At 51.0% G+C, this 22,931-nt stretch overlaps 1 protein-coding gene across 1 annotated transcript; it reads right to left on the bottom strand.

Annotated features, from left to right (window-relative positions):
* Positions 1–3,570: 3,570 nt before the first annotated feature.
* On the bottom strand, positions 3,571–9,252 carry RPS19 (ribosomal protein S19). Its single transcript, XM_075327687.1, has 6 exons — positions 9,207–9,252; positions 6,986–7,056; positions 6,801–6,901; positions 4,982–5,165; positions 4,578–4,632; positions 3,571–3,632 (listed from the first exon to the last, which is right to left on the bottom strand). Exons 2-6 carry the CDS (start codon positions 7,054–7,056, stop codon positions 3,606–3,608), a joined length of 438 nt encoding a protein of 145 aa, XP_075183802.1. The 5' UTR covers positions 9,207–9,252; the 3' UTR covers positions 3,571–3,605.
* Positions 9,253–22,931: the final 13,679 nt, after the last annotated feature.

A 22,931-nucleotide genomic window follows, 5' to 3' on the forward strand; every position in this document is an offset into this window, starting at 1 on the left:
ATGTCCTATTAGTTTATGAAATAAAAAGTAAAACGACGGTTATACTTTAGACGATGATCTCACATTCATTGATGAATATTGTTGAACTGCGCTCGTAAAAACAAGCCCTTTTGCAATTTACTGCTTATTAAAATTAGCAGCCGTTCTTCAGATAAACACTTGTTTACAGCTCGTTGCCTAGGAGACCGACCACCGCTGTGGTCTGACTTCTAACCACTGCATTGAAGCCAACAGTGAATAGAGAGGGAGCGATATGCTCCAGAACAGCTTTACAAACAGTGCTTACAAGCGCAATAAAAAAAGAACTTGTAAGCATTGCAGATGTCCTGGCAGTGGTGGTCAGTCTCCAAGGGAACCAGCTATAAGCAAAGTGTTAAAATCTCAAGAACGGAAGGAAATATTAATAAGCAGTAAATTGCAAAATTGCTTGTATTTCCAAGACCTATTCGACAATATACACACATGAAGATTAGAATGACCCCCTTTAAGGGCTCCTCTTCTACATATAGGACATAACAGTTCCCCAGAAGCTTTAGTCTCCACATCTGACATGGTCCGCAATTGTCTGGAACTCAACTGAGGGTCTTGGGTTTGGGTCAGTCCTGCAGCTGCTTTTGGGGTGGCCGTCCGCAGAAAACAAAGGTCAACACCAGATTTGTTGTTACTTTATGGATGAGGATTGAGGTTTATCCTGAGTATGGAGGTGAAGGATTTCCATAAACTTCCCCCCCCTCTCTCTCCGCAACACTATGTCCCCATCTGTGGAAGTTGCACTTTGTAGACTTTCTTTATATGCTCTGGGGGTTTTGCAGCAGGTGCCACGAGACGACCCGATTAGTAAAATCACAGGGCAGGTTGTATAGGAGCGGTATATTGCTGCCTATACGGTAATTACCCGCACCTGCGAAGCCCACGAGCCGCGAGACGTCCTGAAACTTTCCAACAAGGAGAAGAAATACAAACTTATATACATGGTAATTTTAATCAAGAACATTGTGCGCTCCATATCCAAAACGGAGGAATGAAGGATTAACTCCTCGTGCAGAGGACGTGTGGGCGAATAACGAGATCACCGACGTCTGCAGACACCCCCTCCCCCATTAGTGTAGAAACATCACACCAGCTCAGGTGGGGCGCTGGGGAATATGGCAGCAGGACTTTAAAGGGGAGGGGGAAGGGGTATCTTTTGGTAAAATCAAATTTATATTTAGACGTTAATAGATGTGCCACCCTTCCCTTTCTAATATTTATCCGATTCACTTCCACAACGATGTACAGAGATTAGCCTATTGCTGGTAGCACAATGGGTTAACTGAGGATGCCTCAGTGAGCTCATTTTGATGCTTTTTCGGAGTCATGGCTCCATTACAAGCTGCAGCGCTTTGATCCAACACCTTCCTAGTAATTTGTGATTTCCTAGAGATTGGCTCCCATTTCATCAATGACGGGCCAGCACCACCCTGCAGCCAGAGGCAGCTCCGGGGGCCAAAGGGCCAGCACCGCCGCAACCAGAGGCACCGGGGCTGAAGGGGGAAGGGCCAGCACCACCCTGCAGCCAGAGGCAGCTCCGGGGGCCAAAGGGCCAGCACCGCCGCAACCAGAGGCACCGGGGCTGAAGGGGGAAGGGCCAGCACCACCCTGCAGCCAGAGGCAGCTCCGGGGGCCAAAGGGCCAGCGCCACCGCAACCAGAGGCACCGGGGCTGAAGGGGGAAGGGCCAGCACCACCCTGCAGCCAGAGGCAGCTCCGGGGGCCAAAGGGCCAGCGCCACCGCAACCAGAGGCACCGGGGCTGGAGGGGGAAGGGCCAGCGCCGCCGCAACCAGACACCGGGGCTGAAGGGGGAAGGGCCTGCACCACCACAACCAGAGGCACCGGGGCTGAAGGGGGAAGGGCCAGCGCCGCCGCAACCAGAGGCACCGGGGCTGAAGGGGGAAGGGCCAGCGCCACCACAACCAGAGGCACTAGGGCTAGAGAAGGGAAGGGGGGGAGATGTGCCAGCCACAATCAGAGGCACCGGGGTTGAAGGGGGGGTGCCAGCCACAAGCAGAGGCACCGGGGTTGAAGGGGGAAGGGTCAGTGCCACCGCAACCAGAGGCACCGGGGCTGAAGGGGGAAGGGCCAGCGCCGCCGCAACCAGAAGCACCGGGGCTGAAGGGGGAAGGGCCAGCGCCGCTGCAACCAGAGGCACCGGGGCTGAAGGGGGAAGGGCCAGCACCACCACAACCAGAGGCACTAGGGCTAGAGAAGGGGGGGGGGAGATGTGCCAGCCACAATCAGAGGCACCGGGGTTGAAGGGGGGAACGGCCAGTGCTGCCGCAACCAGAGGCACTGGGGGGCACCAGCGCCACCCAACTGCCACCCCCACTAGACCTCTGATGACAGTGGTTGGTTCAAGTGGCCATACCAGAAACAAAGTTTGTGATGCCAGTTGGGATGTCAGACTTTAGTATGGCCAGGCACTGTTGGAGGTCCCCAGGAGGTCCTAGGGTTGGTTCCTGGTAACAGTGAGATAGCGCTGGCGCATCAGAGACTAATTAGCCAGACAGGGAGCGTATACTGGGGCTCTGCAGAACATTCCTTACAGCCTTCTCTGCAGTGTTGTGGTAATGTATTCCTCCCGTTGCTACTTCCCTACCTGGGAATAAGTGTCTCGGGAGCCTGGGATCTTCAAGACAAGAGAACTCTGGATCTTTAATCCCTTCCGGCGAGCAGAAGACTTGAATTTTGAAAGAACTCTCACAATTTCTTCTAGAAGTTTCCAGACTCTCACGTGCCACCATGCTCCCGGCAATTCACTGCTCCTTACAGAAAGGCTAGTAGTCTCTCAGTTTGCCGCTGACCTTTTAAGTCCTTGTGGCCTAGGGACTGATACCCTGCCAATGTGTAGCCGGCCCTTCCAGAGGTTTTATCAGTCACGACAGGACAGGACGTCTCCATATTACACTCCTCTTCACCTCACACTGCCTCTGACTGAATTTACCTCACAGCTAAGCTCCTCCCCTTCTAGGGCTCAGTAACAAACAGTGGTTTTATCTCAAGAGAACAGCCCCAGTAAGGGAGTGTGGGCAAATGTGTGGTTTATAGTGAACAGCAGAGAAAACCGAACCTCATTAAAGCTGGCAATACATGTTATACAGATGGAAATACACATGTAGTTACTTGTGGTGACTAGGCCCAGGGCGTCCCCACACCCAGAGGCACCAGGGGCAGGGATATTACACTGCAAAAAGGCACCAACAAATGACAATATTTGTAACCTGCAAAATCTTTGCTGTTTTCTGGTAAACCTGATGCAATGGGGCCATACACTGCTCTGTTACCATTACGCCCATTCATTACCTTCCCCTCCGGTAGTAATTAGTCTCCGTGCGCAGAGTCAGCAGTGTGAACAGACCCCTATAATGACCATATGGACCACCCGTAATAGACCCCACATCCAGAATGCAACAGCCGGCCCCAATGCTTCTATAATTAGTGTAACGGGCGTCTGCTGATGAGCACCATCATCGGAACAAATCAGGCCGCATCTAATTACAAAAATATAAAAATAAAAAAACTTGCGTCTTCAGTTTTGACCAGAATTTTTTTATTTTAACAAATGGACTTAATGTTTCTTGTTGGCTGCTGCGACCTGAAAAGGAAGGAAAACAGATCAGTAATCGTCTGGTACAGGGCCGGCTCGAGGTTTTTGTGGGCCCCGGGCGGAAGAGTCCCAGTGGGCCCCATAAACATGGACACACACACACAGATACGTACAGACACTGCTCTGCTGCATACCGGGGAGGGCCCGCCCCTTCGGGGAGGGCCCGCCCCTTCGGGGAGGGCCCGCACCTTCGGGGAGGGAGGGGGGCAGGGCATGCATCGCATGGAGGAGAAGCCCATACAGTTCACCGGGGCCCATAAATTGTGGGGCAGGGAGGGCACATACAGATCGAGCTCAATCCAGGAGGACGCAGCGAACGCTGTGGTCTGCGCGCATTAAATAGACAGCAGCTACAGTTTCCTGCCGAGGACTGCGGTCCCCGGAACTCGGCCCGGGGGCAGCAGAACTGAAGGAGAGTGGGTTCGGTCCGGGGGACAGCAGAAGTGACACGGCCCAGCGGGCCCCCCCAGGGTCCCCGCATTTGCCCGGGTATGCTGGGTGCTGACGCTGGCCCGGCATTTTTTCACCATTTTTACGCGCTGTCTGCACACAGGCTGACCGCGTTCTCGGCAGCACAGGCCTGATTTTCGCAAGAAGATATGCTGTCGAGAACTATTTTTTAGCTTAATCATTTCTCCGGACAAACGAGCGTTTTACTTGGTTTGTTGGGTGATCCTCAGCCTGTTGTAAAACCAGCGGTCAAAGGAAATCTCATCTGGTGCACCCCTATAAATGCTAGGACCACCCACAGATCACTAAAATAGATGACCCATATGTAGAGATAGGTGGAGCATGGACTTGTAGTAATTGAATAGGTATCCATAAGATAAAAGGTTTTTTTTTCAGGATTATAAATTGGTGTCTGGGAAGATCAGGATCCTATTGGGTCCATGAGCACAGGAGTACAGGAGAGGATACGGACGGGCAACTCACCTGGCCAGCAATTCTGTCCAAGTCTCTCTGTCCTTGGGGAGTTAGTCTGCGACCTCTGTAAGGAAAGATCAGTCCGGAGTTAATCACTTGTAATTATCACTCATCACAGCGTAATTAAGTCTCAAAAAAAAAAAAATCCAAAGAAATGTCTGGGTCTCAAATTAAAAAAAAAAAAAAAAAAAGTCACTTGCCACCGTCCTCTCTGAAGGGGGTTTGTGCTGCATTTGGCCGATCCCACCTTATGCTAAATGAAGGAGCAGACGCCCCCTGTACCGCTCCGGGATGGCTCCTCCTGCACTGGTCACATTATGGCCGGTGCGGATCCGGAGGGGACGGCACACGACAGTGACGGACTTACAAAATTACTACTATTGTAATCTGAGGCACTGTCCGCAGTCACTCACCCATTGGGGTCCTTCTCCACCATTTTCAGGCCCTCCAGTGACTGCAGTACCCTCCTGGCGACGCTCTTTGAACCGCGGCTGAAGTGACTTGGCATTACACCGTTGCGCTGGCGCCCGCCATAGATCTTTGTCATGGAGCCTACACCAGCACCACCACGGAGGTACAAGTGCCGGACTGTGGAGGCTGCAAGAGACAAGTGTCAGGAGCTGCTGTTATCAGCCAGAACACAAAGGCAGATGGAAGCAAGCACCGCATTACAACTGACCACATCCGCTGGTGAAGACCAGAAAACCCCTCAACAGTAAAGTGGCCATACATACAAGACAAGGGACATGGGGGGGTGGGGGCACCACTCTTCCCCGCCAGACACCCGCCATATAGAGGGGGGGGGGGGGGGAGGGGGCTGGGGGAGTTGAGGCGCCACTTTTCCCCCACCAGACACCCGCCATATAGAGGAAGGGGGGAGGGGAAGGCGCCACTCTTCCCCCACCAGACACCCGCCATATAGAGGAAGGGGGGGGGAGGGGAAGGCGCCACTCTTCCCCCACCAGACACCCGCCATATAGAGGAAGGGGGGAGGGGAAGGCGCCACTCTTCCCCCACCAGACACCCGCCATATAGAGGAAGGGGGGGAGGGGAAGGCGCCACTCTTCCCCCACCAGACACCCGCCATATAGAGGAAGGGGGGGAGGGGAAGGCGCCACTCTTCCCCCACCAGACACCCGCCATATAGAGGAAGGGGGGGAGGGGAAGGCGCCACTCTTCCCCCACCAGACACCCACCATATAGAGGAAGGGGGGGGAGGGGAAGGCGCCACTCTTCCCCCACCAGACACCCGCCATATAGAGGAAGGGGGGGAAGGCGCCACTCTTCCCCGCCAGACACCCGCCACAGAGGGGGGGGGGGGGGGTTTGGCGCCACTCTTCCACACCAGACATCCGCCATATAGAGGGGGTGGGGCTGGCGCCACTCTTCCAGACCGGACATCTGCCATATAGAGGGGGAGGCGCCACTCTTCCCCACTGGACACCCGCCATATAGAGGGGAGGGGGGGGGGGGGGCGCCAACCTTCCCCGCCAGACAAGCCATTTTGGCTGTCCCGACGGCAGATGTTGGGAAAGTAGGCCAGGAGCCCGGCAGCACCATAACACAACTCTTCCTGCTAAACAAAAAGTATGACTTTTGGTGGTGTGGGGTGGGGGTGGGTAAGAGTCTAAGAACTAGCAGAGTGCTGAATGGGCATAATCTTGACGGCCATCTAAGGTATCTTGGCGCCTTTGGTAGTGATGTCTAAGGTTCTGTTCACATATTTTATTATTAATATTTATTTATAGAGCATTGATTCCATGGTGCTGTACATGAGAAGGGGGTTACATACAGAACGCATATACAAGTTTCAATAGACAGACTAGTACAGAGGGAAGAGGACCCTGCCCATGCGGGCTTACATTCTAAAGGATTTTGGGGAGGAGACACATACATTGTAAAATTAAGAAGTCTATACATTACACCGCCATTTGCTCTGGAACTGGATAATGGAGACTTAGAAATGGGGTAATATCACCTATAGAGGCCTGTGCACTCACTCCTCCTTTATGTGCTGCCCGTCACCCCCCTGGCGCTATCACCGGCCAATCTTCACAACGCATACAATGTAAGGACACAAGTCTCGTTGGTGACCGCAGACTTGTCCTTTTTAGACCAAACAACAAAGTTGGACAATTAAATGAGCCAAAACCAAGTCTTCAAGGCTCACGGCGCCCCCTGCTGGGGTCTCAACAGTGTACCCAGGATAGTGTCACTATACACGGCACTTACCAGCGCGGGTGTAGAACCAGTTCTCATCGTACGGTGCCAGCTCCTTGTGTTTCGCCAGTTTCACTGTGTCCACCCATTCGGGAACCTTGAGTTTACCAGACCTGGAAACAGACGATCAATTCATGAAAAATCACTGAAGACCCCACAAGAGACAAACGACTACAACCAACAACGGTAACACTCACTTTTTGAGGAAAGCAGCCAGGGCTCTGACGAACTCCTGCTGGTTCACGTCTTTCACGGTGACTCCGGGCATCTGTAGAAAAAGGAGAATTAAAAAAAAAAACCAAAACATTACTTAAACCAGCAACGCCCCCCAACCCCAGAACACCGGTAGATGCATGACGACAAGACAGAAGCCCACTGGGTGCACCGTTCCCCAAGAGCAGGGGGTTGTAGTTATACATCACTCAATATCCTATGCAGTCATTATGTCACTGCGGACATCAGACAGAAGTCATGGGCTTTACTCACCCTCCCCAGGTCCAACACCAAAGCACCAATGTCTTATTGTTTGCAGTGATTGATGGCACAATGTCAGCACTGCAGACAATAGAAGCAGCAGAGAATCAGTGCTGGACCCAGGGAGGAGAGCAGTTCTTCTAATAAACATTAAATGGAGATTTTTAGTCTCCAACGTAAACAATGGCTGATACCAGAAAGTAAACTGCATTCATCTACCCAGCAGGAAAAGGTAGGATAGTTCTGATAAGATAAAGGGGTCGTCCCCAAAGAGAAAGGGGTCCAGCACCTCCACCCAGATTAAAGCACAAAGATCTGCAGAACTGATCCAGAACAATGAATTTGCCCCTGTCATGGACTATGGACGCAGGGGACTGTAACTGGCTATAAGAGGCGCTTGGGGAGGACAAAAGGTAAGGGGGAGGTTTACTGTTCACAACCAGACCGAGGGTCTGCTCTAGTGATTAATGAAGGGGGGGGGCGAGCACCATAAGCCCCCCAGATCTAAAAAGCAGCGCTGTTGACACAGGAGGCACTGGACTCCACTGGTATCCAGAGCAGTAATAAGGGACTAATGAGAGCAAAGCGCGCCCCCACAGTGAAAGATCAGAGGCCCCCCAATAAAAGCGCAAAGCCTCCTCTCCTTAAGGGAGCGAAGCCCTCCCGATAAAAGCGCACAGCCTCCTCCCCCTTATTAAAGCCTGTCACCAGATTTGGGTCCTATGAGCTGCGGTCTCATAGACCGCATTCTAACATACTGTATGTAAGGGCCAAGGCCGCTGTGTAGAAAACAATAAAACTTTATAAATATTAATCTACAGGGCCATCTTTGTCCTCCTACTGAAGCCTGGGTGTATGACGTGTCCTACGTCATGCACACAGGCCGGTATTGAGGTACTGCGCAGGCGCACTAATACTTTGATATGTCCTGCTCAGGACAGATCAAAGTGCCCCTGCGCAGGACCTCAGTGCCGGCCTGTGTGCATGACGTAGGACGAGTCATGCACCAAGAGACTCCGGTCCCAGAGAATGGAGACACTTATGTTCTACACAGTGGCCTGGGCTCTTATATACAGCATTCTAACATCCTGTATATAAGAGCCCACTGGTGGTGGCCGTAGCTTATAGGGCCCAAATCTGGTGACAGGTTCCCTTTAAACGGAGTAAAGCCCCCCCAATTAAAGCAGAGCCTCATTAAAGGAGCGAAGCCCCCCCCAATGAAAGCACAGAGCCTCATTAAAGGAGCGAAGCCCCCCCCCCAAAAGCACAAAGACCCCGCCAATGAAAGCACAGAGCCTCATTAAAAGAGTGAAACCCCCAATAAAAGCAAAAAGCCCCCCCCCAATGAAAGCAGAGCCTCCTTATTAATGGAGCAAAACCCCCCCAATAAAAGCACAAAGCCCCCCCCAATGAAAGCAGAGCCTCCTCCTTAATGGAGCAAAGCCCCCATAAAAGCACAGAACCCCCCCCCCCCATGAAAGCACAGATCCACCTCCCCCTTTTTAAAGGCGCAAAGAGCCCCCTCCCCCTTATTAAAGGAGCGATGCCCCCCCAAATAAAAGGAGCAGAGAACCCCACTTAAAGGAGCAAAGCCCGACCGGGCAAATAAAGGAGCAGGAAAAGGAATGGTGGTCTGTGTGATCACAGCGGTAAGGCAGCACAGGCCACGTGACCCGGGGTATTCGGGTGCTATGGTGGCGCCCCGTGTGCTCCTCCTGCAGTCCCCCGGCCCCGTGCGGAGACATGCGGCACCCGGATATAGGGGCAGGACAGAGGGAGAAGCCGCTACCCGGCCACATGCTCACACCGCGGGGACTACAAACGCTAAACGCCGAGGTCTGAAACCCCGGAGCCTCCGCGCCACACCCGGTATAAGCGCCGAATCACATCCCGGTCACAAAACCAGGAGAATCCGCGGCTCCGGCCACCACAGGCCGCACTCACCTTCTCTCTGTAGAGCCGAGGAGGCAAAAGGGAAAAACGGGGTCTCCCAGGCACTGAAGAAGGGGAGCGGCGTTACGCTTACGTTTTTTCTAGCCGGGGAGTAACCCGATTGGACAACGTCATTGACGCAGGGAGGCGTGACTAATGTGTTTCAAGCCTCACTGTCGGTTGGAACACATATGACTATTTCCTGTTGGGTCATGTGATTATGAGGGTGTGGTTTAATGCTACGCGGCTGCTGGATTCTCATTGGTCAGTTTGCTTGCTGCGACTTTTGGTTCTACAGGACAGAGAATCAGCTAAAAACGGCTAAAAATATCAGTATTCGCTAATTTTCATTCTACTTTGAGGCGCCATCTCTTGTTTTTATTTTTCTGCTGACAAAGCCGGATCTTGATTGTTTAGTTTATAGTTTTACCTTGTAAACAGGGAAAAAAAATCCAAATGTGATGAAATGGTTAAAAAAAAACAAATTTCCGAATTTTTTTTTGTTTTGTTTGTTCCTCTGTTCATTGTGCTTTACCAATACCCCGACAGCACGATTCTCCACATCACCGCGACCACGGCGACACCAGAGACGCTTACCAGTCAAGCCAAGATGGCGGCCTGACCAAGATGGTGGCTGCTAAGATGGTTCCCGCTAGGTAGCAGCCAAGCCAAGATGGCGGCCGGACCAAGATGGCAACTGGACCAAGACAGTTCTTGCTAGGTGGCAGCCAGAACAAGATAGCCGCCAAGCCAAGATGGCGGCCTGACAAAGATGGTGCCCACTAAGATGGTAGTCAGACCAAGATGATTCCTGCTAGGTGGGAGCCAGAACAAGATAGCAGTAAAGCCAAGCTGGCAGCCTGACCAAGATGGCAGCTGGACCAAGATGGTGGCTACTAAGATACTAGTCAGACCAAGATGGTTCCCGCTAGGTGGCAGCCAGAACAAGATAGCAGCCAAACCAAGCTGGTGGCCTGACCAAGATGGCGGCCGGACCAAGATGGCAGCTGGAACAAGATGGTTCCTGCTAGGTGGCAGCCAGAAGAAGGCAGCAGCCAAGCCAAGATGGCGGCCTGACCAAGATGGTGCCCACTAAGATGGTAATCAGACCGAGATGGTTCCTGCTAGGTGGCAGCCAGAACAAGATAGCAGCCAAACCAAGCTGGTGGCCTGGCCAAGATGGCGGCTGGACCAAGATGATGACTGCTAAAATGGTAGTCACCGAGATAGTAGCCGGACGAAGATGGTGGCTGGACCAACATAGTGCCTGCTACGTGGCAACCGGACCAAAATGGCGGCCTTACATGGCTGGACCAATATAGTGGCTGGATCAAGATGGCGGCTGGACCAGATATGGCCAGACTAACATGGCAGCCGAAACCAAGATGACAGCATGACCAAGATGGTGGATGGACAATCAAAGACGGCGACACCAAAGACGTTTAGGAGTCAAGCCAAGATGGCGGTCTGACCAAGATGGTGCCCACTAAGATGGTAGTCAGACCGAGATGGTTCCTGCTAGGTGGCAGCCAGAACAAGATAGCAGCCAAACCAAGCTGGTGGCCTGACCAAGATGGCGGCAGGACCAAGATTGGGGCTGCTAATTTGGTAGCCAGACCAAGATGGTGACGGCGGTCATTGGGTCTTCAGCAGACTCCGAGATACAATGGCACCTCATCAACCCCTGGTGACCACGTCATGGGATGGCGATGGTCATCAATACATTCGCATCAGTAGCCAAACCTTTTTTTTTTCTCAAGGTGGGGAGTTTTGTATTTCTTTTAAAATACTGTATGTGTAAACCTTTTATTTAAAGGGAGTGTGTCAGCCCAAACTGACCGCATAAACTAAACACACAGCCTGTAAGTGTTACAGCCCCTATAATACTCAGGCTAATGGCTGCCTCCGTTCTGCAGAAACTGCAAATTAATCAAATATGCTAATTAAGTGCTTGGTGCATCCTGGGCGTGGCCAAGAGACTGAGCGCACCATCACTTGCCTGGAGCGCTGTCAGTCACCAGTGAGATGGGTCAGACACAGAAGGACTATGTGTGCTGCACTGATGGTAAAAATTACCTAAAAAATGCATGAAAAAAACAAAACACTTTTTTATCTCGCATGGAGAAAACAAAATCCACGGACATGTGAACACTCCGAAAAACTGAGGTCTCTTGTAACAGGGTTGGTGCGTCAGGATTTGAGAATGGCTGATGACACCAAACTAAGTAGGATATTAAAAACTGACCTTGATAGTACAATATTACAAAAAGATCTGGATAAGATGTCAGAATGGGCAGATACTTGGCAAATGAGATGTAAAGTAATGCAGCTAGGACGGAGTAATCCTATAGCTGTGTATACATTAAATGGAAGTAAACTCGGGACTACAGAACAGGAGAAGGACTTGGGTATTCTCATTACAAATAAGCTGAGCAGCAGCACTCAATGTCAGGCAGCAGCTGCTAAAGCAAACAAGATTCTAGGGTGTATAAAAAGAGAGATTAGATCCCGTGATCCCAACGTATTGTTACCCCTCTATAAATCACTTGTAAGGCCACATCTGGAATACGGGATCCAGTTTTGGGCTCCACATTTTAAAAAGGACATTCAGAAGTTAGAATCTGTTTAAAGGCAGCAACTAGACTACTACAAGGAATGGAGGCCGCCCATATGATGAGTAATGGAGGCCGCCCGTATGATGAGTAATGGAGGCCGCCCGTATGATGAGTAATGGAGGCCGCCCGTATGATGAGTAATGGAGGCCGCCCGTATGATGAGTAATGGAGGCCGCCCGTATGATGAGTAATGGAGGCCGCCCGTATGATGAGTAATGGAGGCTGCCCGTATGATGAGTAATGGAGGCCGCCCGTATGATGAGAGGTGGAAAAAGTTAGATATGTTTAGCTTAGAAAAAAGACGTCTCAGAGGAGATCTCATTATTATGTATAAATACATGTGTGGTCAATATAAAGGACTGGCACATGACTTATTCCTTCCAAAGACAATACTAAGGACCAGGGGGCACTCACTGCGAGTGGAAGAAAAGAGATTCCGGCAGCTAAATAGGAAAGAGTTCTTTACAGTTAGAGCAGTCAGACTGGGGAATGCCGACCACAAGAGGTAGTAATGGCAGTCAGACTGTGGAATGCCCTACCACAAGAGGTAGTAATGGCAGTCAGACTGTGGAATGCCCCACCACAAGAGGTAGTAATGACAGTCAGACTGTGATAAGCCCTACCACAAGAGGTAGTAATGGCATTCAGACTGTAGAATGCCCTACCACAAGAGGTAGTAATGGCAGTCAGACTGTGGAATGCCCTACCACAAGAGGTAGTAATGGCATTCAGACTGTGGAATGCCCTACCACAAGAGGTAGTAATGGCAGTCAGACTGTGGAATGCCCCACCACAAGAGGTAGTAATGACAGTCAGACTGTGATAAGCCCTACCACAAGAGGTAGTAATGGCATTCAGACTGTAGAATGCCCTACCACAAGAGGTAGTAATGGCAGTCAGACTGTGGAATGCCCCACCACAAGAGGTAGTAATGGCATTCAGACTGTGGAATGCCCTACCACAAGAGGTAGTAATGGCAGTCAGACTGTGGAATGCCCCACCACAAGAGGTAGTAATGGCAGTCAGACTGTGATAAGCCCTACCACAAGAGGTAGTAATGGCATTCAGACTGTAGAATGCCCTACCACAAGAGGTAGTAATGGCATTCAGACTGTGCAATGCCCTACCACGAGAGGTAGTAATGGCAGGCAGACTGTGGAATGCCCTACCACGAGAGGTAGTAATTAATGATGGGCAGTCCGTCTCTTTTTGGTGATCTGGTTCCCATGGCTCCGCTCACCAAAAAGAGCCGGATCTTTCAGATCGTTCTCGGCTCCTTATTAAATATGTGGTCACCCCAGGTGAACACATATTTAAGATTATAGTAACGCCGCCAAAGCCCCGCCCACCTGTGGCTAAACCCCTCCCACTTACAAGCGGCCAAGTAGATTGCTGAGTAGGCGGAGTTTAGCCGCGGGTGGGCGGGGTTTTGACTGCAAAAAGAGCCGTTTAGATATTTTAGTGGCTCATACTGGTGATCCGGCTCCTGTCGTTCACAGCAGGGAGCCGGATCCTTGTGTTGGATCGTTCGCGACCGACACATCACTAATAGTAATGGCAGGCAGACGGTGGAATGCCCTACCACAAGAGGTAGTAATGGAAGTCAGAATGTGGAATGCCCCACCACAAGAGGTAGTAATGGAAGTCAGACTGTGGAAAGCCCTACCACAAGAGGTAGTAATGGAAGTCAGACTGTGCAATGCCCTACCATAAGAGGTAGTAATGACAGTCAGACTGTGGAATGCCCTACCACAAGAGGTAGTAATGTCAGTCAGACTGTAGAATGCCCTACCACAAGAGGTAGTAATGGCAGGCAGACTATGGAATGCCCTACCACAAGAGGTAATAATGACAGTCAGACTGTGGAATGCCCTACCACAAGAGGTAGTAATGACAGTCAGACTGTGGAATGCCCTACCACAAGAGGTAGTAATGACAGTCAGACTGTGGAATGCCCTACCACAAGAGGTAGTAATGTCAGTCAGACTGTGGAATGCCCTACCACAAGAGGTAGTAATGTCAGTCAGACTGTGGAAAGCCCTACCACAAGAGATAGTAATGGAAGTCAGACTGTGCAATGCCCTACCACGAGAGGTAGTATTGGCAGGCAGACTGTGGAATGCTGACCACAAGAGGTAGTATTGGCAGGCAGACTGTGGAATGCTGACCACAAGAGGTAGTATTGGCAGGCAGACTGTGGAATGCTGACCACTAGAGGTAGTAATGACAGTCACTATAACAGATGATTTCCTCAGTACACACAACATTGTTGGTTATAAATGACTTAATGACAAAATGTATAATTGGTGGAGGAAGGTTGAACTAGATGGACCTAGGGCTTTTTTCAACCTATGTAACTATGTAACATGGCCCAGTCCCTACCTCTGTGTAAACACACACCGCGGCCGGCATCCAAAGGGTAAAACAGGTGGCGATGGCTCTGATGCCGGCAGCCTCACGTCAGAGAAGCAGTGGACACAAGCTATAGAGACCCACAAGCTGGGGCCATCAGTATAAAGTGTCGGGAGTGCTATGATTATTGCAGGGCAAGGCGTGTATATTTTTGCAATATCTCTGTAGATTTAATGGTTCAATGACTCTGCTTCTGTGGAGGATCGTTAAAATCCATACTGACCGTGGTGCCATCTGCCGGGATTTCCTCCATCCCGGGGTCAGCTGACTCCGAGATATGAGGCCATTAGTGATGGAATATTGAACCTACAATACTAATAATTACCACTGACTTTTTTCTTCTTTGATCTTCCCCTTACCCAACTAGTATTAAAGGGGTTTTCAGAAATGTTATCCCCTTAAGGACCTGTCGATATTTCTCTTTTTTTTGCCTTTTCATGTGTTTTGCTCCCCGTCTTCCAAGAAACTTTACTTTTCTGGACGAAGGCTTGTTTTTTGTTTTTATTGAGGTGGCTGGATTAGATTTAATTTTTAATTTTACTATTCAATATTCCATAAAATGGGGGTAAAAAATCCTAGTGGGATGAAATGGTTAAAAAAAAATTGCAATTCCTTTAAAGCACCGCTTTAGCGTTTTTATTTTTTTAATGCTGGAGTGGCGCTTTAAATGTAAACCCCATCTTATACTCACCCTGCAGTGGCTTCATGTTTTATGGACAGCGTTCCGGTCCCGCGGCGCCATCTTGTGACAGTTGTAACGTCTGACTAAAGAATAAAGAGTCAGTTGCACTTTGAAATGCTCAGATGATTTTCCTTTGGTGTCATGCCTTCTGATTTAGCACTCCTCTTCATCAGCCTTAAGTGATTTTAATTCTTTATTAGCAGGTTCCTATCCGCCCATAAATTGGAGGGGGTTTTTTTAACCCAAAGAGAGGCATTAGGCAGGACCCAACATTAAGAGATACGCCTTGACGTTGGCTGTTGGGCTCACATAAAAGTGGCCATTTTTATATGCGAAGTATCGCAATTTTTATATCTATTAGCAGTAATGCATGCTCATATTCCTATACCCATTGTTAATATAAATTAGCATTTCAGAGTGTGACTATTTGTTGTAATAGATCTCATGTTCAGTATGTACCTGTTCACACTTGTGTGTTAGGAAGTGCCATCAGTCTTTTTGGTTAGTAACTTCTGACTGACTGGAAATCAGAAGTTATATCAGAAGTGTTCAATGCATCTTTTTGAGAGCCAGAATAAGAACAGGACCCCACCAGAAGGAGGCCAGGAACCCATCAAAATGTGGCCAGGAGCCAGCCAGAACAAGGCCAGGATCCTGCTAGAATGAGGCCAGGAGCCGTCTTAAACAAGGCCAGGTCTCCACCAGAACAAGGCCAGGACCTATGCCAGAACAAGGCTAGGAGCCGTCTAGAACAAGGCCAGGACCCCAACAGAACAAGGTCAGGACCTTGCCAGAATGAGGCCAGGAGCCGGCCAGAACGAGGCCAGGACCCCATCAGAACGAGGCCATGACCCCACCAGAATGAAGCAAGAATGAGGTCAGAACCATGCCAGAATGAGGCAAGACACCTACCAGAACTAGGACAGGACCCAACCATAATGAGGCCAGAATGAGACTAGGACCCCACCAGAACAAGGCCACAATGAGGCCTGGACTCTGCCAGAATGAGGCCATGAACCAACCAGAACGAGACCAGGAGTCAGCTAGAATTAGGCCAGGAGCCTACCAGAACGAGGCCAGGACCCCATCAGAACGAGGCCATGACCCCACCAGAATGAAGTAAGAACGAGGCCAGAACCGTGCCAGAATGAGGCAAGACACCTACCACAACGAGGACAGGACCCAACCATAATGAGGCCAGAATGAGACTAGGACACTGCCAGAATGAGGCCAGGACCCCACCAGAACGAGGCCAGGACCCTGCCAGAATGAGGCCAGGCGCCTACCAGAACAAGGCTAGGACCCCACCCGAACAAGGCCACAATGAGGCCAGGACCCTGCCAGAATGAGGCCAGGAGCCAGCCAGAACGAGGCCATGACCCCACCAGAACAAGGCCAGGAGCCAACTAGAATTAGGCCAGGAGCCTACCAGAACGAGGCCAGGACCCCACCATAATGAGATCAGGACCGCACCAAAATGAGGCCAGGACCTTGCCAGAACAAGACCAGGACCCTGCAATCCAGAACAAGGCAAGGGCCCTGCGAGAACGAGGTCAAAACAAAACCAGGATCCTGCCAGCCAGGACAAGGTCAGTCAAAACAAGGCACTCAAAGATCTATATTGAGTTGTGACCTCCATGACCTCCAACACTGGAGGTGCTGGCATCTCACACATTGCCAAGACCACCCGGAGCTCTGCTGGAAAAAGATGAAGGTGGTGGAAGGTGAGTATATGTAAGGGGCTGCAAGGCTATGTCATAACAGACCTGCAATTTCGATCTGTAAATGTACTGTTTAATGTTGATATAATACTGTCGATATACTGTAGTTTATAATATATTATGTGTGTGGCCACTAGATGGCTACATGGCGTAAGCTACTTCCCTTGGTGCTCTCAGGCTTTGGCAGGGGTGGGGGAACCTTTGTACTACCGGGGGCCATTTGAAAATTTCTACCAACCTTCGGGGCCGCACCAAGTTATCAATGTGAAAATTACCTTGCTACATTTGGTCAAACAATTAATTAACTCACCCCTACTGTGGTGGTTGGAACGGCTTCTCTTTGGTGTGGCGGTTACTTTTCGGTGACATTGATCATGTTGCTTCTCACAACTGCTTTTCTAGGTTTGTCTGGGTCTGCAGTGCAGTCAACTCTTTGTGATAATAAGATTGGTAAATCATATATATCACATAACAGACACTGGAACTGCTGTACATACATCACAGGAGGGGCTGGGGGCATATACATCATATAGGAGACGCTGGGACTGCAGTATATACATCACATAGGAGACGCTGGGACTGCTGTATATACATTACAGGAGATGCCCCAGCCCCTCCTTTGATTTGTATGACCCAGCCCCTCCTATGATGTATATGTTCCAGCCTCTCCTCTGATGTGTATGCCCCCAGCGTCTCCAATGTGATGTATTTGCCCCATCCCCTCCTGTGATGTATATGGCCCCAGCATCTCCAACATGATGTATATGCCCCAGACCCTCATGTGATGTATGTGCCCCAGCCCCTCATGTGATGCATATGCCCCCAGCCCCTCATGTAATGTATATGCCTCCAGCCCCTCCTTTGATGTGGATGCTCCAGCCCCACCTGTGATATATACATCACAGGAGACGCTGGGGGCATATACATCACAGGAGCCGCCAGGGGCATATACATCACAGGAGCCGCTGGGGCATATACATCACAGGAGGGGCTGAGAGCATATACATCACTTGGAGAAATAGATATGGCTTTGGGGCACATACATCATTGGGGGGGCACAAACAGCACTGGGGGGGCACAAACAGCACTGGGGAGGGGGCAAAAACAGCACTGGGGAGGGGGAAAAGACAGCATTAGGGGGGCACGGACAGCACTAGGGGTCACTGGGGGAAACGAACAACACTTGCGGAGCACAGATAGCATGGGGGAGCATGGACATATGGGGGGCAGAGCATTGGGGGTGGTACACAGCACTGGGGGTGGTACATAGCAATGGGGGGAGTCACACAGCCCTAGGGGAGGGGGGGCACACAGCACTAAGGGGGAGGCATATTGCCCTGGTGGGGGAGGGAGGCACACAACCGTGAAGGGGCAGACACACAGCACAAGGGGAGGGGGCACACGGCACCTGGGAAGCGGGCACATAGTACAGTGGGAGCAGGCACACAGCATAGTGGGAGCGCCATTGGGATCAGGCACACAGCACAGTGGGAGCACACACAAAGGGAGCGGGCATCAAACAGTGGGAGCGCACACAGGGGGAACGGGCAAACAGCACAGTAGGAGCTCGCACAGTGGGAGCGGGCACACATAACAGCTGGAGTGGGCACAGGGGGAGCAGGCACACAGGAAAGTGGGAGAGCGCACAGGTGAGCGGGCACACAGCACAGTAAAAGCTCGCACAGTGAGAGTAGGCACACAGCACAGCTGGAGCGGGCACAGGGGGAGTGGGCACACAGGAAAGTGGGAGCGCGCACAGGAGAAGCGGGCACACAGCACAGCTGGAGTGGGCACACAGCGCTGGAAGCCGTGAAATTGCTCCTGGTCTTCTGTGGGACGGGGCGCAGAGCACTAACCCCAGGCACAAAGTAAGTCCTCAGCACACAAGCACTGACCAGCGTTCAGTAGTGAACGCTGAATGCGTGTCCTCGCAGCGCACATGGGGATTTAAAGGGCCGGCAGCCGGCAAGACGTGGCTACCGGCACATTCCCGGGGGCCACAGAAAAGGTCATGGCGGGCTGTATACTGCCCGCTGGCCGTATACTGCCCGCGGACCGGAGGTTCCCCACCCCTGGGCTAAGGAGAGCAAATAGCAGGGAGGAGCTTAGTTAGTAAAAAGCTTAAGGCTACTTTCGCACATCCGGTTTTTGCCGTGCGGCACAATCCGGCGGATTCCGGATGCCGCCGGATCCGTTTTTTTCATCAAACACTTGTATTAGCGCCGGATTGTGCCGCATTGCTTGGCGTTTCATCCGGCGTGCGCCGGATCCGCCAAAATTTGTTGGTCCGGCAGCCGGAAAGGATGCAGCATGCAGCGTTTTTTGGCTGCGGCGAAAAAACAGACCGATCCGGCGCTGTTTTATAATAGAAGCCTATGGGCTGCGTATTCGTCGTCATCCGTCATATGCCGGAATCCATCGCCTGTTTCCGTTTTTTTAAACTGAGCATGCTCAGTATCAAAACGGATCCGTCAAAAAACGGAAGAAACGGATGGAATAAACTGATTCAACGGATCCGTCGCATCAGTTTTTTCGCCGGATTGTGCCTGATGCCAAAAACCTAATGTGTGAAAGTAGCCTAAGAAGACAGGAAATGACAGGAGAGTCCCAGAGAGCAGTGTAGAGAGACCCACACCTGTTGGAGGTGTGAGGAGAAGCCCCCAGGAGAAGTGATTCTGACCCACTGGGTCGTATCACGGCACCGGACACGTGGGGCCCTGGTGAGAGGTGGGCTGACCGAACCATGTCCCAAAAGGGTAAAGGCCGGATGGCCTGGATGGTGGCTGCCCCCTGGCATATACCCAATGAACCCCCTCTCCAGGCTGAAGGTCAGTGGGCTCCGCAGGAGGCGTAGGTCCTGACAAACCGGGACAGAAGAGTGCCGTCCCAAGGGAGCCCCGTCATAACTATTAGTTATCCCTGTGGGTAGGAGATGGACCCCCGGGTGGACTATATGAATCTGCCCGAAAGTATGAAGATGGGGGAGGGGATGAGGGGCTCTAGGAACAGAGTATCAGTGAAGTGGCCAGCCGGTAAATTGAGAGTAAAGGGGGCTTTACACACAGCGACATCGTTAGCGTTGTCGTTGGTGAAAGCACCCGCCCCCGTGGGTTGTGCGTCACGGGCAAATCGCTGCCTGTGGTGCACAACATCGTTAGGTCCCATCACACTACTTACCTGCCTAGTGACGTTGCTGTGGCCGGCAAACCGCTTCCTTTCTAAGGGGGGCAGTTTGTGCGGCGTCACAGCGACGTCACACGGTAGGTGGCCAATAGAATCGGAGGGGCGGAGAACAGCCACATTAACGGCACTCCCACCTCGTTGCCGGAGGACGCAGGTAAGCTGTTGTCCGTCGTTCACAGGGTGTCACACGTAGCGATGTGAGCTGTCTCGACGAACAACCTACGTCCATAACGACAAATGAGATTTTGAAAATTAACGACATGTCAACGATCAACGATAAGGTGAGTATTTTTGATTGTTCACAGTCGCTCATAGCTGTTACACGCAACGACGTCGCTAACGACGCCGGATGTACGTCACGAATTCCGTGACCCCGACGATATATCGTTAGATATGTCGTTGCGTGTAACGGGGCTTTAACTCCGGTTGCTAATGGTGACCACAGTGAAGAACCGGAGTGGAAGTCCAGAGGACTGTGAAATTTGAAGTGTCTACCCGTTATAACAGAAACGAGATGTGACGATCGCTGGTGAGGTGTGAGACCGTTTATGACCATGTTCAGTAAAGAGAAAGTTTTGGTTCAGAAGAATCTCGTCACTGTGTGGTGTTTGGGAACACGGGGCCTGCTGCAGTCGGGAGCCATGAGACAGCCCTGAAGAAGCTAAAACCAGACTCGTGAGGACGCCCACCTCTTCCTTTTAAGTCTGGTGATTTCCAAGAAACGAAAGTGTCCAGACATCTTTTAAGTTTCATCATACCAAGGATTCTTAACTTTCTGGTTTATGTTCCTGAAAAGCCTGAGAGCAGAGAACAATTTCTTGTTTTCACCCTTGTGTAGATTTATTATTAATATTATTGGTCCAACCCTACACCCAGCACTGACTGACAGCTTTCTGCCTATGCAGCCAATCAGTGATGTGGACGGGTTTATACAGTGTGTCCACCCATATCCTGTCCAACGCCATTAACTTGAGAACGGCGGCAGCTATAGGCATAGAAGTGGTGTCTAGGTATAGTAAAGTAGCCATGCGCTACGCAATGAAACCACCTATAGCACCACCTGGTGGAAAACAATAGAGTTAGCATTTTTATCTCGAAAACGGAACAGGATAGAGAAAAAAAGTGAATTACAAAGTTGTAGGGCATCATCAATTCAATACGAATCCACACCTTGCCTACAGAAATGCTATGATATGAAACCCATGACCCCCCCCCCCAAAACATTGAATGCTGGTCATGCATATGGTGCTCATTTAACTTTGATGCTCAAAGTGGCCCCCGTCAGCTGCAATGCACATCTAGACTCTGGACAACATACTGTATCTTGCTGCACGTTGTGCAATATGGTAGGTGACACGTTTGCACAAGCATCTGTGATACATGGTCGTAGGTCCTGCAATGTTGGTGGAGGGGTCGCATACACCTGCTGTTTGATGTGACCTCACAGAAAGAAGTCCAATGGGGTCAGGTCAGGTATGCGTGGTGGCCACTCCACACAGCCACCATACCCAATGCCTTGTAGGAAGGTCTCCATGAGGTATCGCTTCACGTCCGCAGCCTTGTGAGTTTTACACGTTCTAATCATAGCATTTCTGTATGCAAGGTGTCGATTCGTATTGAATTGATGATGTCCTACAACTTTGTAGTTCACTTTTTTTCTCTATCTCGTTCCGTTTTTGAGATAAAAATGCTAACTCCGTTGTTTTCCACCAGGTGGCGCTATAGGTGGTTTCATTGCGTAGCGCATGGCTACTTTACTATACCTAGACACCACTTCTATGCCTATAGCTGCCGCCGTTCTCAAGTTAATGGCGGTGGACAGGATATGGGTGGACACACTGTATAGGTCTCAGCATTCAAGGAACTGTAAATATGCAGCAGATGAAACTGTGATTTCACCAAACTACAGCAAGCAGCCCAGTAAGTGTCATCACTTGAATCAGGATCACTGTCCCTACATTATGCTGCTCTCAGATGGCGTGACACAAGCTACATGTAAATGTGGCTCTATGGGTTTTTTTTGTAAGCCCAGGCCCCCAGCGCTGCAAGGCTACGAAGCCAACCACTAAAGGTAATGTGTTCAAGCAACTTGCAAACGAAAGTAAACACTTTTCATGAATTCTGAGAAAAATGCTGCAGGTCTTCGTTCTTAGCCCTTGGCCCATATGTCCTAAATATGAGATAAAATAGACTGAATTATTCAGCAGTGTACGTACGTGTAAGACAGGGCACCAGGAGTACGGCGGGCTGCAACTTCTTGAGACATGCAGGATAGGGCTGAGTAGTGGCCAACGCCAAGTCAATAAGATGGTTCTTCAGTTCTGAACATTGCAGTCTTTAATGTTTTGCATGGTCCCTCTCAGATTAAATTTTGGATTCTCGCACTATCACATCAGTTCCTCCAGACCTCTCTTTGGTCTCTTTGTCAGACTTCGAGGGTGTAACGCTCGCCGCCGGAGATGGTACTTCGGCGAGCAAAAGTGTACCGACTGGACCATAGGGAGACCCCAAGCCTACCCTTTTGTGGGGTAAAGACCAAGACTGTGGCAGCTGACCCCCAGGGCAGGGGCGTACATAGGAATAGACAGGGCTGAGTCTCAAGTGTAGACAGGGACCACCAGAGTGGCAGAGTGGCAGAGGCAGATAGCACGGTTGGGACGGACAGGTAGAGTCACTAGCAAGGCTGGGACCAATGGTATGGCTGAGGCGGAAGGCACAGCCAGGGTGGATAGGCACAGTGTCTGCTGTAGCAAGGACCACTAGGGTAACTGAGACTGGAGGCACGGCCTGCGTGGACAGGCACAGTCTCTGGAATAGCAAGGGCCACCTGGATAACTAAGGCTGGAGGCATGGCCGGAGTGGACAGGCACAGTCTCTGGTATAGCAAGGACTACCATGGTAGCTGAGGCTGGAGGCATGGCTTGGTTGGACAGGTACAGTCTCTGGTAAAGCAAAGACTACTGGGGTAGTGGAGGCTGGAGGCATGGCGGCATTGGACAGACACAGTCTGGTGTAGCAAGGACCACCGGGGTAGCTGAGGATGGAGGCACAGCCAGGGTGGACTGGCACAGTCTCTGGTATGGCAAGTGCCACCAAAGTAACTGAGGCTGGTGGCACGGCTAAA

The sequence above is a fragment of the Anomaloglossus baeobatrachus genome, chromosome 11 (genome assembly GCF_048569485.1).
Source record: "Anomaloglossus baeobatrachus isolate aAnoBae1 chromosome 11, aAnoBae1.hap1, whole genome shotgun sequence".
Lineage (NCBI taxonomy): Eukaryota > Metazoa > Chordata > Amphibia > Anura > Aromobatidae > Anomaloglossus > Anomaloglossus baeobatrachus.

Excerpts from the sequence above, each read along its gene's own strand:
- RPS19 (XM_075327687.1), bottom strand. The coding sequence starts at position 7,056 with ATGCCCGGAGTCACCGTGAAAGACGTGAACCAGCAGGAGTTCGTCAGA. Across the intron at positions 6,902-6,985 it reads CTGGCTGCTTTCCTCAAAAA|GTCTGGTAAACTCAAGGTTC; the intron begins GTGAGTGTTACC and ends GTCTGTTTCCAG. Across the intron at positions 4,633-4,981 it reads GTGGAGAAGGACCCCAATGG|AGGTCGCAGACTAACTCCCC; the intron begins GTGAGTGACTGC and ends CTTTCCTTACAG.